The sequence below is a fragment of the Girardinichthys multiradiatus genome, chromosome 12 (assembly GCF_021462225.1).
Source record: "Girardinichthys multiradiatus isolate DD_20200921_A chromosome 12, DD_fGirMul_XY1, whole genome shotgun sequence".
NCBI classification, from domain to species: Eukaryota; Metazoa; Chordata; class Actinopteri; order Cyprinodontiformes; family Goodeidae; genus Girardinichthys; species Girardinichthys multiradiatus.
The window spans coordinates 37,426,454-37,445,745 of record NC_061805.1 but is presented as its reverse complement, the minus strand read 5'-3'; the positions used below and the strand labels follow the sequence as shown (position 1 = coordinate 37,445,745).

Below are 19,292 nucleotides of genomic sequence, written 5' to 3'. Positions count from 1 at the left end.
CATCAAATAATTGGTGGAAAAAATTCAACTTCAAGCCATGTTGACAGTTTTCAAACCGACACTAGAGAAACACTTTTAATTATTTTATTTAAAAGGTGACACTGGTGGCAAATCTATAGAACCTAACTGCTTATAATGGGATAAAAAAATTTAAAGAACACTGTCCGACTTTGGCAATATATATATATATATATTTGTTTGGATCGTGTCCTGTTCGGCTGAGTAGCGCTCAGAATTGTTGTCTGAGTGCCAAGAAGACGCCCAACAGATTTACTTTCACAAACGGAGCATTACAGCTAATGCTATAATGCTCAGCTTGTTAAAGAAAAAAAGTTTATTAGAAACTGCTTAAGGATTATTTCAATCGCAATGGACTCTGAGACAGAAAAGAGAAGGAAAAAAAAAGAGGCAAGAAAGAGAGAGGTCGGGCAAAAAGGAAAAAGGGAGACAAGAAGAAAAGAATAGAGTGCAGAGAATACAAGATACCCTAGAAGAGTGACCAGGAGTGAGCTTGCACACACCACAGCACCCAGCCCCAGACACCGAAAACCAACAATACACCAGCGGGCAGGGTGTGTGGCGGGAAGAAAATAGACCTAAGCTGACCCAGGAGAGGGAGCAGGCCAAGACCCAACCTGACACAAAAACAGGCGCTCACAATCACACATTCCCACCCTCATGTGTACACATAAAAACACACACACCCATACACCCAACGTAAAGACACACAACAATGGACGTCATACAGTTACTTACATTCCCCATACATACACTATGCTCCCAGGTCCAGGTACCGATACCCCAGAGGGCAACCAGCCCCGAAACCCAGGAGGAAGTCCCCTTCATACCGGTTGGTGGAGACAGGCAGGCCGCCCCAGCACCAACCCAGACTAGTGCCGGCAATGCCCAAACCCGAATAACGTCAACCCAGACCCCGACCCCTGTCCCCATCTGGAGAGGGGGTCATAATCAAAAGGGAGCCTACCTGGTCCAAAAGAGCACGCCAACCAGAGCCTCCGCAGGACAAAGCAGTCCCAACCCCTCAATGAATTTCCAATCTCAGAAAAGTATTTTTTAGTTCAGGAGAGATTTCACTACTCTGAATCTTTTAAATTCAAATTTGTCTGAATAAGAATTTTTCCAAATTCCTCTGAAAACGAATGTCTGACATGTCATTAGCAAGTGTGAGATCCAAAGAGTGGGCCAGCTCACTGCCAGCTTATCACAAACCTGGCTTTATTTTTACAGTATATGCTCCATGTGCTGCTGCTGAATCATCAATCTTACTCCTGTGTTGTTCCACTGCTTCCCCTGTTTCTGGCATGCAAAGCAGCCAATGGTAGAGGTGCTAACTTCCAGAGCCATCAAAGAGGTGTGTGTTCAAGGAAGCACAATGCATGTGTGCGCGGCATCCCTCAAACAAATCCGTCTCACGCAGAATAACTCAATATCAATGTTTGCTGACATTTTAAAGCTCAACCTGAAGCAAGTGTTTGAACTGATTTCCTTTTAATTGTAAGCTAAGGTATAGTTACGCAGGTTCTGTTAGTGCTTCTAGGACACTTGTATGGGATCCCACTAATGCTGAAATGTGTTGTTGTGGGATTTTGGGCCCATTGCTGAATGCTGTACGATAAAGAACATCTTTAATGCATATTTTATTCAGTATATTCATAAAAAAACCTACCTTTCATCCATTACTTTCATGCCAAACAGGGGTGTGTCACTGAGAAAATGTGTGTCCTTAGTATTTATTATTTCATCAGAAGTTCACAGGGTTTTTAGCAATGTTGTAATATCAGATTAATGGCTCTAGTATGCTGAAAAAGAGAGTGAGTTTGCATCCTGCGCATGTTTTGGTGGAACAAGTCATTTTACTTTGTATTATTTTCAATGGGGAAACATGGAAAAACCAGCTGCTAAATTTGTATTCAGAGCATCCAATCTGTTTTGAAACTTCACCAGAATTACAGAAGATTTAAAGTAAGTACATATTGGCTTCCTCTTTTAAATTATTGCAATAAAATAATACCACATCAAACATTTTAGAAAAATCCAACCTTTAACTTGAGTACATTTTTTGTTGGGGGGGTAAAAAAGTGGGAAGAATAATTTTTTTTTTTTTTTTTTTTTTAAATCTTTGGTGCTACAGCCATTGGTACATCTTACAATACCAATAAAGGAAATGTAACTGAGGTGATTTGGAATTTATACTTTATCTCTCACCCAAACTGAGTGTGAGCTGAAAGAAACAGCTATCAAAATCAACCTGGCCCTGTATTAGGTGTGGTTAACCACATAGTTTGGTTCAGATTCATTTACCACACCCAGGCCTAATTACTGCCTGACCTGCAAAGTCAAGAAATCACATAAATAGACCCTGTCTGACAACCTGGAGTAGGCTAAACAAATCTCAAAAGCAACTTATCTTCTACCATTCGCAAAAATTTCAGAACAGATGAGAAACAAAGTTACTTATCTATCAACCTGGAAAGGTTTACAAAGCCATTTCTAAGGCTTTGGATCTCCCCTGAACCACAGTGTGAGACATTATGCTCAATTAGAGTAAACATGGACAAGGGTAAAACTTGCCAGAAGTGACTGGCCTACAAAAATTACTCCAAGAAGGTGCTGGCATTTCAACCAGGGGGTCACAAAAAAAGCACAAATACGTCTTAAGGTGTGTTTCGACTATGGGACCCTGAGCGTTTTTTCACGAACTTAGCTTCCTGGAGCCTTTTATTTACCAGAGCTGTATTTATTCTGTGTTTCCAGTTGTGGGCTCATAAACTAAGCCGTTTATGGACAGGGGTTGGACAATGAAACTGAAACACCTGTCATTTTAGTGTAGGAGGTTTCATGGCTAATTTGGACCAGCCTGGTAGCCAGTCTTCATTGATTGCACATTGCACCAGTAAGAGCAGAGTGTGAAGGTTCAATTAGCAGGGTAAGAGCACAGTTTTGCTCAAAATATTGAAATGCACACAACATTATGGGTGACATACTAGAGTTCAAAAGAGGACAAATTGTTGGTGCACGTCTTGCTGGCGCATCTGTGACCAAGACAGCAAGTCTTTGTGATGTATCAAGAGCCACGGTATCCAGGGTAATGTCAGCATACCACCAAGAAGGACGAACCACATCCAACAGGATTAACTGTGGACGCAAGAGGAAGCTGTCTGAAAGGGATGTTCGGGTGCTAACCCGGATTGTATCCAAAAAACATAAACCCACGGCTGCCCAAATCACGGCAGAATTAAATGTGCACCTCGACTCTCCTGTTTCCACCAGAACTGTCCGTCAAGGAGCTCCACAGGGTCAATATACACGGCCGGGCTGCTATAGCCAAACCTTTGGTCACTCATGCCAATGCCAAACGTCGGTTTCAATGGTGCAAGGAGCGCAAATCTGGGGCTGTGGACAATGTGAAACATGTATTGTTCTCTGAGTCCACCTTTACTGTTTTCCCCACATCCAGGAGAGTTACGGTGTGGAGAAGCCACAAAGAAGCGTACCACCCAGACTGTTGCATGCCCAGAGTGAAGCATGGGGGTGGATCAGTGATGGTTTGGGCTGCCATATCATGGCATTCCCTTGGCCCATTACTTGTGCTAGATGGGCACGTCACTGCCAAGGACTACCGAACCATTCTTGAGGACCATGTGCATCCAATGGTTCAAACATTGTATCCTGAAGGCGGTGCCGTGTATCAGGATGACAATGCACCAATACACACAGCAAGACTGGTGAAAGATTGGTTTGATGAAAGTGAAGTTGAACATCTCCCATGGCCTGCACAGTCACCAGATCTAAATATTATTGAGCCACTTTGGGGTGTTTTGGAGGAGCGAGTCAGGAAACGTTTTCCTCCACCAGTATCACGTAGTGACCTGGCCACTATCCTGCAAGAAGAATGGCTTAAAACCCCTCTGACCACTGTGCAGGACTTGTATATGTCATTCCCAAGACGAATTGATGCTGTATTGGCTGCAAAAGGAGGCCCTACACCATACTAAGAAATTATTGTGGTCTCAAACCAGGTGTTTCAGTTTCATTGTCCAACCCCTGTAGATCACGTCCCCTTTTGCTGAGCTGCTTGTCCTCTTCCTGCTGGAGAGTTGCTGCGGTCTGGGGACGCAGATCTCCAGCCACTGCAACAGGGGAGTGCAGAATGCAATTTAAAATAATGATATCTGACAGATATCAGACAGATTGGTTCAAAGCAGTTATGATGTAAAAAGCCACAGACTGGAATTGTACAGTTAGAATAGTTTTTAAATGAACTGTGCCAATCTCGAATCCTCACTGTGGGGGAAAGAGAACTAGAGCTTTGATATTGATTACACCTATGAGTGGCTCAACAAATCAAAATGAAGGTAACCTTCCAGTGGAGCTAAATTAAAATAATTCTTCAATGCGGAGTTGGCCAGAATTCTTTCACAGTGATATAAAAGACTGAGCTAGAGTTCGGAAACAATGGCAGTTGTTGCACTCAAGCTTGGCAGAGCCAGCCATTAGGTTACAATTACTTTTTCACACAGGGCCAGGATGGATGGGATAGCTTTTTGTCTCTTAATATATTAAATCCAGTTTTGAAAACAGCCTTTTTTATTTAAGGTTATCTTTTTCTGATATTAATATATGTTCCATGACATGAAACTTTTAGTGTGACAAAAAAAAAGCAAAACAAGATGTAATCCCTAGGGGGTCAATTAGAGCAATAAATATAAAGCTTCAAACAACTGTGACAAAAAAGCCTGGATGAGAACCCGCATGATGCACAATTAGCAGGATGGTAAAGGAGGTAAAAACAACTCTAAAGCTCACTGTTAGTGAAGTGCAGCAAAGAGTGGCGATCCTGGGTTTTTTTTCCCAGGAATTTTACACATCTTTACCAGAGCTACCAGTAAGCACGAAAGGCACTGTAGGTCATAGAAATGGGTTAACTCACAGTTCACACTCAGGCTTAGTCCAGAAAGACAGCAGGAGAGGGGGGGGGGTATTTCTGGCTTTTAATATTCCCCCATAGTCTTCGTGCCCTGTCTTTCTTATCTTTTCTGTTCTCTGTCAGTGTCTGTCTTGCTGAGTTGGGGACATGTTGTGTACTCTACGGCCCGTCAGCAACCTACTCAGCCTTGCCCACCGTCTGACGGAAATTTTGCATAACATTGCTGCGCCTAAGAACAGAGACTAAGCACCTGAAATTATGCAATACCCACAAGCCGTTCTTCCCACCCTCAAATCCTAGCTCAGTCTACTATGCAGGACGAAAAAAACACACTTTTTTTTACCTTCCTCGTTCTGCAAATTCCTATATCTATGATTTCCCCCGTTCTTCTTTACTATTGCCCCATCTCACCAAGACTTTCCACCTGAAATATAAATTAGTGCCCCACACTGGAGCTTTTTAAATCTTTATGTCTTGTCAATATCTCTTTTAGGCCTGTTTTCGAGGGATACCATTTCTATTAAAGCAATAATGGCCCTCCGGCTATGTCTCCAGTATGTCGGCCAAGTCACTTTGGCCTGAAGGGTTTTTATTTTATTTTAATATAACTGAACTCATGCTATCATAGCCTGAGACAAGTGGAACAAAAATGTTAATTTCACCATGTAATGATATGAATACAGAAGAGGCTGTGTACAATAGTTTGCAGGTATCTTAATCACTGAAGATGATGGCTTCATCTTGCCAGCCCTCCGGTTTTCCATTACTGGAAATCCAAGGTTATGTACACCTAATTAAGCGGCCAAATTGAGAACAGAATGCTAATTATGACAGAAAAGGAGGAAAAAAAGTTGAGAAAATGTTATTCCTTTGAGAGGATGTGTTGGGGGAGCTGATCACCCCTCAGCCTGTAGACAGGAACACACACACACACACACACACACACACACACACACACACAACCCACTCCCTCTTCTTTCTATTGCATTGAGGTACATCCTCATCCTACAATCTTTTCTTTCTTTCTTTCTTTCTTTCTTTCTTTCTCTCTCTCTCTCATGCACACACACTCATACACACTAACACACGCACACACACACACACACACACACACACACACACACACAAAGATACACGCCATCCCTACTGTGGGATTTCATTATAGCTGTTTCTTCCCCCCTCTTAGGCTGTAGTGTTTAGATACTCACCCCATCTGCGAATGCATAATTAATTTTCTTCAAGGTAGTATTGTGCACACACTGCTTTATACCAAGTTCTCACTTGTCTCCTGCTCTACCTCTCAGGCATAAATGTATTTCTAAATACAACATAATACCAGGCCTAGATTCAGGATTACATGTTATCTAACAACTAACCATGAAAGCAAGTGCTGTAATGCACAGTAAGTGAGTAGGGTAAGATTTATTACGTTGATAGAAGTGTGAAATGGTGGCAATTTAGAAGGAAATAAAAAAAAACATCTTCATGCATTCCTTTATCTTGCGAAGATATTATATTTATATGCTCACATTGTGCAATAATTGAGAAAGTATGAAGGCCCCCTGGCTATTTGGGTTAAGTATGTGTACTTTTTGTCATTTAGCTCTCACAAACTTTGCAGTCATAAAGGTCAAAATTAAATTTAACACGGTTTAGTGTTTTATTGTGTTGTAGTGTCAACTGCAGGATCGATGGGCTCATTGCTAAGGTATGGGCTCCACAGTCGCAGAAGGGTAATTGTTTAAAAAAGTAGTACCACCTCTGAACAGCATTTTCTTCTTTTATGAGTTTTTATGAGTAAAACCTTTAATGTTTTAAAAAACTCCCCTTGTTTCCCTGAATTAAAATAAAGCATTAAATATATGCTGCGACCTTCGCATTGTGGCTCAGTTGTAGCTATTTTCATATGCGCACAAAGTCTGTCATAGTTCTATGGGTATGCCTCACATGGGTCCTCTGGCTGTAGCGATTAGGTAGGAACTCTGGCTGTCGCCATCCTCAAAAGATATGTTGGTGCTATGGTAACTGTATGCCAGTCTAATTTCCTTAACACACACACACACACACACATATGCTGATAACCCTTTTTTCTGCACTGTCTTTAGTGTTTTCTGTTGAAAAAGGCATCAGCCAAACTGCTGTTTGATGCCAGAGTAAAGTGGAAAGTAATGGCCAAGGTTACAGAGGAAGAGAAAAGGGAGAAAGACCCCGTTCACGCTTGGTACCGCCATCCATCCTGAATCATTCAGTAGTTTCTGGACAGTGCTAAATACAAGTGTGAATGCTTGGAAATGAGACTTTAGACAACCTTGTTGTTGCATTTCTGACCAGGATCTTTGGAACAAACAACTTCAGATACACAAATAAAGCACATCATTTATGTCTGCCTATTAAAATAGTTCAAGCTTTTGATAATTTGACTGGAACTGAGAGCAGAACATGGATTTTATGCCAGTTGTGAATGGTCATGCTTAGCGAGGTCTGGGTATATGTATATCAACCAGGAACCATTTTAATACCAGGTCAGGACTGGCCCAGAGTGAAAAATACATTTTTGTACATATAGCAGCTGCCCAGCATTGTCTAACCAGACTAAGTAATAGTGTTGGGCAGAGTTGAGTTGTGACCTGAAGGACCCTAATGGTTCCACAGATCTTTTAAGTAAAGGAATAGAAACTAAATAACTTTTACAATAAGCCAAAAAAGATTTGTATGATTTACCTATGATTGTACTTGAATCATATGCATCTGTTGTCCTTACTAAGAATTTTGTGTCTTTAACAGATGGCCAGCTCCGGCACATAAAAACAGGTGAACCCTTTGTGTTTAATGCTAGAGAAGATCTGCACCGCTGGAACCAGAAACGTTATGAAGCTCTTGGAGAGGTAATATGGTTGTCCCAATGACATCGCACCTTGTTCAGGCATGCATTTTATTTGCTTTTTCTTTCTATACTGCAGCTTTCTAAGTTTTTATCTTCCCCACTCTTGAAAAAAACATAAAAGTACAAATAAATTTGGACGTCCTTTTTAATTTTGTGAAAAGCTATTCAAACGTGAAAGATTGTTTTAAAAAACTCTTGATTACCAAATATGCCGTATCTAGTAGGGATGCACCAATAAGGTAAGGTGGGCCAATATCGATATGCAATATTAATATTGGTGTTATGGTTGATAACCATGCTAATTGCAGTATATCATGCATAGTATCTATTAGGGGTGGGTAAAATGGGAAAAAATAAATAAACATTTGTTCACAATCATGATTTTTATCACAATTTTAAACACTAAGCACCTAGAGAAACATAAATGACTGATGATATTGGCCAATACTATTTATTAGCCGATTTATTTTATACAGTTGTTGGAATTTTGCCAACTTTTGTACAATTGACATTAAATAACAAATATTAAGACTTACACAAGGTTCCTGCTTTGTTTTGCCAGTCCATAGAATTGTACAGGATTGAGCAGATGAACCAATAGTCTGAAGAACCAAATGGGGATATACACTGAGGAGAATTGATCAGTGGTACAAGAAACAGATTAGACTAATTAGCAGAGTGCAAGCAACAAGTGAAAAACCAGAGAACAGAGTCAGAGGGAATCAAATAGAATAAATGGCAGAACAGTAACTAAACACAGAGATCAGAAAATAAACAGTCCAAAAACAGAACACAAACGATATGAGAAAGGCTTGAAACCAACCGAAGACTGAAAGACTCAGAAACAGCAAGAATGCAGGACATAAAGAAAACACAGAAGAGAAACAACCAGACTAAACAAAATGAAACAGGAAACTAACTGTAAGAAGCACAAAAAAACCCTCTAAATGCAAGAAACTTAACTACACAACAGAAAAAACAAAGTCCAACACGTGACACTTTGCATCCAAAGCTTTCTTAAAATTATTGAATTATTATTCACAATATTATTAATATAATTAATATTCACAATATTATTAGTCAGTAGCATCCTATTATATAGTGTGTATCACTTGTGTGTCTAGTATAACGTTAAGCCACAAAAAGTTAAATCATATTGCTTTTATTTAACATTTGTTAAGGAAAAAACTGAGGACATCTGCTACCGGGGACAATACATTTCATTATCATACAGTAAACCCAGACATGCTGCGTTTTACACTTCTAGTTCACTCCCTCAGTTCCACCACATTCAGATAATGAGACAAATGTTCCTTTGTAATCATATTTTTCTGTTTGTATTTCCTACTATGTTGCTTTTAATTGTTGTGTGCATTCTTTGAAGTTCAAAGGAAAGTGATGGACCCTTTTGTGGGATTACCTGGATGTTTTTATTATTTCTAATACAGGTATACAGTACCTCCTTTGAGAGCCAGTTCTCTCTGAAGGTTTTCTTCTTTTTTCTTTTGCATGCTTTGGCAGTATCTGTCACCATCTGAACAGGATGAAAAACAAATATTTAGCATCAGCAAAGCTGTGGACCTGAAGGAACACACAAACATTTAAACTAAATGAACTTCTACACCTGACATTCATAAGAAACAAATCATCATCGAACAAATTGTATGTAAATAGTATTTATCCTACGATTAAAGGACTGATAGAAGTATCTGCAATAGAAATACCATAAAAGAATGTTGTAAATCCCTGCTGGTATGACTTTGTGTAATGAGCGCAACTATTGTAAGAGTTGTGCTGTAGGAGATTAATACAAATCTTCATCTCTGAATCTCTGCACAATTTCCTTTACTGAAAGTGTAACTGGATTGTGTTTTGCTTCTAGATTTGTAAGGCCCAATATAAATGAACTTAGATTCTGAATTGTATGCTTGTGGTCGTAAAGTGGATTATGCTGCTTAGTCAGGCTCTTCATGTCTGAGGTTAAAGCTGTGAGTCACACACACACATACCTGGATTCTTGTTTCAGGACCTGCATTGCTGATACCTGCAGATTTATTTCGGCTGGGATCCCTCTTTGTCTGCCGAGTCTTTATTTCAGGTAGATTAAGAAAGTACATGAAAAGTTTGTGTAAATGCTGACAGGTCTGTTGTCAGCTAATGCTACTCCCCAGTACATCCTGGTACATCAGTCTGCAAGCTGATGGAGGATATAAAAGGGCACAAAGCTGCGCTTGCATGTTGCCTTTTTTTAAATACAGTAGCATCACCGTTTCCCACTAATGTTCATTCAGATTCCTTACTTTCCCACTCGAGAAGGATACCGTTCTCCATCTCTCCCTCTCTCCTGTTTTCCCATTTAGTTGCTCTTGATCCTCTCAGCTTGTATTTTACGTGTAGGACTGAGGGTGTGTATGCGTTTGTGTGCCTGTTTACGTTCGCCAGAGGGCTGTGGGGTGGGGTGGGGTAGCAGGGGTGTTGCCCATATTGTCAGACACATCATGGCACCAGATGTCCAATTCGCACTTCAACCTTGTCTGAATAGAGACTGATGGAAGGAGGGCGACGGATGATAATGGTGTGATGGTTTGAAAAGCAAAAAAAAAAAAGAGATGAGCATGAATCTATACCGACAAATATTCTTCAACTTTTGTTATATATTATTGGCACAATAAATAGACATTTGCAGCTAATTTTGTTTCTGTATTTTAATTGTAGTAAAATCACTAACATGTGGAAATGAAGATTGAGCAGTGTAACTATACATTTCTGCAATTTTTAATTTCTCCATCTCCATTTTGTTTTGTTTTAAATTGCGTCCTCTACGTTTGGTATTTATTAAAAAAAAATTTTATTACTTGCAAATGCAATGTATCCCTTTTTTTGTTTATTTATTTACTTATTTTGGTGAATTTTGGTTGTGTAATTATAAAGTGGACGTTTGCATCAGACGTTTAACTATGCTCAGGGAGCATTAATTAAGTACTTGATTTTACAAATAAAAACAAGGTTATTTAGTGATACGACTATGATTGCTTGTCAGTTTACAGGCTTATTCTCTTTTTGCATCTGCCTGAGGTCTGATTGCATGCATAGTGACACCCTGAGAAGAAAGATCTATGGTTGTCCTTTTTTGATTTAATAATTAGGACAAGTAAAAACTCTGGAATATAAATGCTTTTCTGTTTGTTGATGAAGCAAAGGTTACAAGGTTTGGAAAGCCGATATTTTCATATTAAAACTGCTGTTTTGGGTTGTTATATTCTGCAATATAATTTTTTTTCTTGTTTTCAGCTTGCAACCAAAAGTAAACTTTGGAATAAAACACCTACCGACTAATAAACTATTACATGGGCATTTTCCATTATTGGCACAAACTGTTGTCATAATTGCTACATTCCAGCTGTAAAACACTGGAGGCTATCTGTGCAGTGTCGCTCAGTGCAGCAGGGTCACCTCTGCCTGTGTAGGTGTCAGTTGGAGTCTAATTCCTGTGATTTGGTGATAAATTTCTCTGATAGAAGACAAGCATAGGGCCTGGCCCAGATGGAGCTCTATTAAGCTGTTAATAAATGAAGATTCTTCTCTGCTCTGTCTGCATCTGTCGAATGCAAGGCAGTCACAAATTTGGAAACATACTCACACACACACACACCCGTCAGAATATTATAATGAGGTAAAGCTATCCAGATGGCTGAATTAGAAAGCTCTCTCTCTCTCTCATGCTCTGCGGTCTCTGTTATCCATTTTCTCCTCCTGCTTTCTTCTATTTTGAACTTAAACACATTGTCAATCTTATTGGTGACCAAATAGCAGTGGTTCTCAAAGTTTTTACTTTAGCACGTCCCACCTCAGTAAATACTACCGATCATAGATTTCCGGACGATTTCCGATATACGGGCTTTTGGAAAATTTTGACCTGCCAACAGAGTTTTTAGCCGATTTTGAATTCTCTTTAAGAAATATAATTAATTCAATTCAAAAATACTTTATTAATCCCAAAGGGAAATTAAATGTTGTTGTAGCTCATTATGAGGGTTTCTTCAAAGAGCCGTTGTAGATGCTGATGGCTGTGGGCAGGAAGGATCTTCTGTAGCGCTCCGTCTTACAGCAGATCTAAAGAAGCCTGTGACTGAAGACACACTGTTGTTGTAGGACAGTCTCATGAAGAGGATGCTCAGGGTTCTCCATAATGTTCTTCATTTTATGAAGAACCCGTCTTTCCACAATGATCACCAGATGTTCCAGAGGAGTCCCCAGAACAGAGCCAGCCTTTTTTATCAGCTTGTTGAACTTTTTCAAGTCCCTGGCTCTGATGCTGCTTCCCCAGCCGATGATGGCAGAAGAGATCACACTTTCCACAACAGACTTATAGAAGATATGCAGCATCTTGCTGCAAACACCAAAGGACCTAAGCTTCCTCAAGAAGTACAGTCTGCTCTGTCCCTTCTTGTAGATGGCTTCACAGTTGCATCTCCACTCTAGTCTGTTGTCCAGGTGAACACCGAGGTATTTATACTCCTCCACCACCTCCACTTCTTCTCCCATAATAGAAATAGTTTTTGACTTATTCCTGTTTCTCTTAAAATCTACAATCATCTTCTTTGTTTTATTCACGTTCAAGATGAGGTGATTTCATTCCACACCATGCCACAAAGCGGTCCACCACCTTCCTGTACTCATCTTCTTGTCCATCTCTGATCCACCCCACGACTGCAGAATCATCCGAGTATTTCTGCAGATGACAGGAGTCTGTCTTGTACTGGAAGTCTGAGGTGTACAAAGTGAAAAGGAGTGAGAGTACAGTCCCCTGTGGTGCTCCTGTGCTGCTGACTACCTGGTTAGACTCACAACCCGTCAGTCTCACAAACTGTGGTCTGTTTGTCAGATAGTCTTTGATCCAGGAGATTGTTGAGGCCTCCACCTGAGTCTTCTGGAGTTTCTGACAAAGTAAATCAGGTTGGATTGTATTAAATGCACTGGAGAAATCAAAGAACATGATCCTCACAGTGCTACTGGCTTTGTCCAGATGACAGTGGGTTTGTTGAAGAAGGTGTATGATGGCATCTTTAACTCCAACTCCACAGCGATAAGCAAACTGAAGGGGGTCCTGATGGTTTACTGTTTGCTTACTCAGGTGGGCCAACAGGAGTCTCTCTAGGACAAACCACTGTCCACCCGCGTCACGGTACCGGGTTATGGACAGTATCTGGACCTGGAAGGTGCCGAAAAAGCCGGACTGGTGAATCTTCCGCCTATGGAACCTTCTTTGGCAGCATATCTGGCCCCTTCCCAAAATCACGCTGTGGGTGGTCCAACATCGCTTCCGTCTAAGCACTGTAGGTTCTCCACTGCTATCAGAGCTACTCACGTCCCGGGACGTCTGAATCTGGGTGCAGATTTGCTCTCCAGAGGCGGACCTCGGGTGAGAGAGTGGAGGCTTCACCCTTCCGTGGTGGCACAAATATGGTGTCTGTTTGGGACAGCAGCAGTAGATCTTTTTGCCACCAGAGCCAACACCCACTGTCCTCTGTTCTTTTCCATAACAGATCAGGATGCTCCGCTGGGAGTGGATGCCCTGGCCCATCCATGGCCCAATGTACTCCTGTATGCATTCCCCCCAGTGGAAATGATACTACCTGTACTAGAGAGGGTGCGCAAACAGGGTCTGTCCCTAATTTTGGTAGCAACCCGTTGGCCTGCAAAGTCATGGTATTCCGAGATAATCAGCCTGCTGGCAGCAGAGCCGTGGCAACTCCCCGTTTGCCGGGATCTCCTCACTCAGGCAGGGGGGGAGATATTTCATCCACACCCAGAGATGTGGCATTGGGAGACTCTCCCACTGGATTGTGGAGGATATTTCTCTGGCTTAAAGCAACAGGGGTCTCCCAATGCCACGTGGTGTGAGAGCTCACTCCACCAGGGGCATAGCGACCTCCTGGGCCCTATTTAGAGGGGTGCCCATGAGTGACATTTGTGCTGCAGCCAGCTGGTCTTCGCCGCACACATTCGTAAAGTTTTATCGTTTGGATGTGACAACCCCTTCTGTGGCTCACTCTGTTCTTTCTGCTGGGTCTGAAGTGCTGCACTAGTATGCAGTGTATGATCCAGGTTTGATGGCTGCTCTGCGGGGCGTTTATATATGTCCCATACTCATGTGTTGTACTGAGTGAATCGACTGAAAGGGAACGTAAAGTTATGCATATAACTACTGTTCCCTGAAGGAGAGTAACGAAGTACAACACATTGCTGCCCCGCTGCTCAGCTGGGCTTGGTCAATAGCGGCTATCGAACTGAGTAATGACGATGTGGACGGACAGGTATATAGTGCAGGCGGGGCCTGTCACCTGTCGTCATCACATCATTTGCCTAGGAGGCGTGATTAGAGGTGGCTTCAGCCAGGACACGCAGGGCGTGATATCCCATACTCATGTGTTGTACTTCGTTACTCTCCTTCAGGGAACAGTAGTTATATGCATAACTTTACGTTTTCCCAGTCTTTGCCTTTGTTCACCATCATCACAATGTCCCTACCATATTTTGTGAGCTTTAGCATTTTGGGAAATCAGGAAAGTTCACCTGTCTGCCCTGCTATTTTTTTTGCATGCAAAGGATAAATGCATGTCACTGGACCTACCAGATACTGCATGCAAGCAGTCAGTGTGCAACTGCGATATTATGATGATGATTGGGATTTGACATATTGTGTAGCTCTAAATAATTTAAAACACAATTTTCTAATATTGTCTGGATATATTTTGATGGTAGTCTGAAAATTAAACTGTGTTTCCAGTACAGGACATTATACAGACCATTTTTGTACTGTTGTTGTTTTTAGACTCTTAAGGACAACTTACATTTCAAAAACTTTTGTTGATAATGTTATACTGAGTGTATGAAATTTAAGTTGAAATCCGAAGAGTTTTAAGCCAGACATAAAGCGGTAGGCCATGTAAAATATCAGAGTGGGTTTGTGGAGGCTGAGGCACATAGTGTGGAGAGGCCGGCAGTTTTCTGCAGAGTCGACAGTTACAGACCTCCATACTTCATGTGGCCTTCAGATTAGCCAAAGAACAGTGCATAGAGAGCTCCTTCAAATGGGTGTTTGTAGCCAACCGGTTTCATCCCAGCCGTGCATCACAAAGTGCAATGCAAAGTGTCAGATGCAGTAGTGTGAGTAGTTTAAAGCACACTGCCACTGGACTTTAGAGCTGTGGAGACATATTCTTTGGACAGATAAATCATGTCTCTTTGTCTGACTAGTCTGGGTTTGGCAGTCACCGGGAGAACGGCACTTGGAGTTAGACTCAGCCCGTTAGTTCCAGTGGACAGAGGCCCCATTGTTTAACCCACAAAGACATTTCGGACAGTTACATGCTTCCAACTTGGTAAGAACAATTTGGGGATGGCCCTTTCAAGTTCTGACATGACTGCACCAGCGAACAATACAGAGTCCTTGTAGACAAGGATTGACTTCTGACCTCAACCTCATAGAGCACCTTAGGGTAGAGACTTGGAGCCTCGCATTCCTGTTTAATATTTGTTTCGGAAATTTTTAAAATATTCCTCTTCTGGTAGAATAGTAAAAACATTCTTGCATGTCTAAACCTTGCGGTTTTTGTCCCGGAAGAGCTAAAGCTATTTTAGTTGTGGAGTGTGGGTTGACATGGGCAGGTTCAAGTTAGTCTGTGTGTGAAGACAGAACAGTGAATAATTTTGGTGTAAATTATGTATGTAATTCAGGTGGCCATCTAACATTTATTGTGCATTTTAAGAGAGAGAGAAAAAAACTACTCTTCTACATAGTATTCAATAGAGTCAAGTTAATTTATTAATGAGTAACTTTACAAAATTGTTATTCATTCATTCATCTTCTATACCGCTTGTTCCATAGTGGAAGCTGGTGCCTATCTTCAGCAGTCTATGGGCAGGGTACACCCTGGACAGGTCGCCAATCCATCGCAGGGAAACACAGAGAGATACAGGACAAACAACCAAGCACACACTTATTCACACCTAAGGGCAATTTAGAGAGACCAGTTAACCTAACAGTCATGTTTTTGGACTGTGGGAGGAAGCCGGAGTACCCGGTGACAACACACGCATGCATGGAGAGAACATGCAGAAAGACCCCTGGCTGGGAGTCGAACCCAGGACCTTCTCGCTGCAAGGCAACAGTGCTACCAACTGCGCCAGGATCTGTGCCACCGTGCAGCCAGCAAACGTTTTATATTCTATTAAATATTCTTGTTTAAATTTCCTGCCCTGTTGTACTTCATTTAAACAACAGAAAAGGAATGTACTTAATTCTTAAAATATATTGGTGTGTAAGCGGTTCATTAGCTGTTACATCCACAGTAATAATCCTGATGACAGGCCTTTGTGCTGTACTTATAGTCCTAGGTGACCCTCTAACGTTTTGTTGACCATTTTGGTTAGAAGCTGACTGGATCCCTCCAGGTTCTGTAAATGACAGCTGCCTGTCCAGAGTCAGTGGCTGCATTCAGTCCCCCATACCGAAAAAACCCCACTACGTTTGCTTTGAAGATGCAGGCGGAAAAGGCAGGGTTCGATGAGAACACTTGAACAGAGTTAGATTTTAGTTGATGAAAGAAAAGAGAATTGGACAAGGAGATGCTGGAGGCAGGGAGGCTTGTAGAGGAAAGACAAGGGGACAGTTGTTTACAGCACAGGCATCTGTCGCTACATTAAACACCCACTGACACATACAAGTTTTTACTTTGAATCATCTCTCTGCCATCTTCTTAGCTAACACCTGAGGAGGTCATCATACTGCTGCTAGGATGAGTGGAGGAGGAAGGGCAGGGCAGAAGTGAGACAGAGGCACATCTACACTAGGTGTAAACAGTCTGTCAGTCAGTCTGTATGTGAGAAGTTTCTCTTCCCCTGGAGAGTCCTCTATCCTTTGACAGAAGAATGACAGAGACCTCATGGGAATTACGGCAGCCTCTCTTCTCTCTCTTTGTTTCCCACGCCGACTGACAGATCACAAATTCACAACAATAGGCCCTATTTTAATACATTTTCTGTTGGTACACAAGGCTGACTGAAAATAAACAACCTTTCTATTGCCTCACGCGCGCTCTCATTTTTGGATCCTCTCTCCTTCTGAGTGTGCTTTGCTGTTGTTGCCGCGCTTGTTGTGCTGCATTGTTCAGGGGGATTTTCTTTTTTCCCTCTTTCTCTTGCTTTCCTCTATTCTCTGGAGAAGCAGGAATGCTTTCCTGGGTGCAGTCAATGATACGGCACAGAGCAGCTCTTTCAGTTTCATTATATAAACAGCTTTGATGCCTCTTCTTGTTCTCTCTGGTGTCTATGGGTAAGTGGCTTTTGGAGAGAGCTCTGGACTGTAGAGACAAGAGGTGTGTGTGTGTGTGCCTGTACATGAGTTTTACTATTAATGCGTGTGTGAATACAGTATGCTTTCCTGGGTTTTGTAAATTTTTGTGCATAGGCCAAAATTACTTTTCAAACTATCTTTTTGTTACTTCCATTTTCTGATAGATTCACGTCACTTTGAAGTTGTCTAACCTTTTAAACTACACATATAATTTGTTTCATACTTTAGTGAGTTGGTTTTAGATAAAAAGGTGCATCTCAATAGATATAAATTCATTGAAATGTTAAGTTATTTCACTGATTAAATAAAAACAAATAAATCATAGATTCATTGTACACAAAGTGATCATTTCTGTATATTTTGATGATTGTGGCTTACAGCTAATGAAAACAAAAAAAATCTGTCTCAAAAATTTGAATTTTATGTAAGACTAATCAAAAATAGATTTTCAATAGGGAATTGGCTGAACAAATTGACCATTTACAGTGCTGAAAAGTATATGCCCTCAATACTCATCAGAGCTCCTTCTGCATGAATTACTGCATCAGTGCTATGTGGCATGGAGGTGATCAGCCTGTGGCTCTGCTGAGGTGCTAAGGAAGGTCTGGTGTCTCTCATCCTGCTCTTCCTACTGCAGTGATTCTGTATGGGGTTTATTTCAGGCGAATTTGCTTGCCAACCATGCACAGTGGTTCTTGAAGGAGGTATTGATAGGGTGGGCAGGTGCCAGGTCCTGTTGGAAAATGAAAGCAGCATCTCCATAAAGATTTTTGGAAAATGGAAACATGAAGGGTTCTTATATTTCCTGGTACAATGCTGTACTGACTCTGGACTTGATAAACCATGGTGAACCAACACCAGCTGGTGAAATGAATACCCAAATCATCACTGGCTGGGGAAACTTCACGCTGGACCTCAAACATCTTAGATTATGTTTCTCTCCACTCTTTCTCTAGACTGTGGGACCCTGACCTCCAAATTAAATGCAAAACTAGCTTTTATCTGAAAAAAAGGGACTGTGGACCATTGAGTAACAGTTCAGTTTCTCTTCTCCTTAGCACTGCTAAGATGTTTTTGACATCTCTGGTTCAGAAGTGCTGCCCACAATGTATTAAGTGTGTGTTAAAGCAATGACTCTAGTCAGGCAACAACTTGGGAATCTCTGCAATACTCTTAAATTGGCTTTGTTTTACAATCATCTCAAGACTGTGTTTATCTACATTGCTTGTAAACCTTTTTTGCCACAGTTTCTTCCTCCACTAAACGTTTATTTAAAGTGCATGGATACAGCACCCTCTAAACATCCAGCTTCTTTAGCAATGACCCGTTGTGTCTTACCCTCCGTGTAGAGCGTGTCATCGACTGTCTGTCAGGCAACTGTCAAGTCTTCTGCATAAAGATTGCTTATATGGTCTTCACATTTCTGTTGTAAAAATCCTTTTTTGGTTTTCTTCAGTATGTTTTGAGAAACTGAATTTTGAGTTTTTATTTGCTGTAAGAAACAATAATCAAAATTAGCACAAACAATCTGCAAGAAATCTATGCAATATTTGAGTTTCAGTTTTTGAATAAAATCACTGAAATAAATTAACTTTTCAATCATATTCTAACTTGTTGAAATGCATATCTTTTGTTTGTGTCTGATACAAATACATTAAATCTTTTTTTAATGTAAAAGCCCTCCTTCAAAACAAGATTATTTCAGAGTTCCCCTTTTTATATTACTGTTCCTTTCTATTTATTTTTCACTTTTCGTGCCCTGTCTCTCCTCTTCTTTTATGACTCTTGATTCGGTCTCTTCTTCCTTACGTGGTTCTTTTCTTTCCCTCTGCTTTGTGTGCGCCTGGGAAGGATCATCTCCTTATTGCCTCAGGTGCGGTCAGCCAAACCAGGCATGACTGCTGTAATCAGTGGGAGAACTCACAGGGATGCAGGAAACACACAGACTGATTCTTGGAGACACAATATGTGGGAGGTCTCTCTGAAAAGCATATCTAATTGCAGCCACACTGTTCTTCATGAAGACCTTGACCTCATGGAAGTGATGAAGAGACTGTTATGGGGATGACTCCAGATTTGGAACAAGCTGATGTCACAGCCCA

The 19,292-nt window shown here is 41.2% G+C and overlaps 1 protein-coding gene across 5 annotated transcripts in view; it reads left to right on the top strand.

The window, feature by feature from the left end:
• The window catches only part of fam172a (family with sequence similarity 172 member A), a 213,827-nt gene that overhangs the window by 2,273 nt on the left and 192,262 nt on the right, over positions 1-19,292 (top strand). For all 5 annotated transcript variants that reach the window (XR_007040801.1, XM_047382491.1, XM_047382490.1 and 2 more), the window contains exon 4: positions 7,733-7,833. Coding sequence is in view for 4 of the 5 variants with exons in the window: in XM_047382491.1 (XP_047238447.1) it covers positions 7,733-7,833 (101 nt within the window). In the remaining variant the exon portion in view is untranslated. The remainder of the gene's footprint in view (positions 1-7,732; positions 7,834-19,292) is intronic.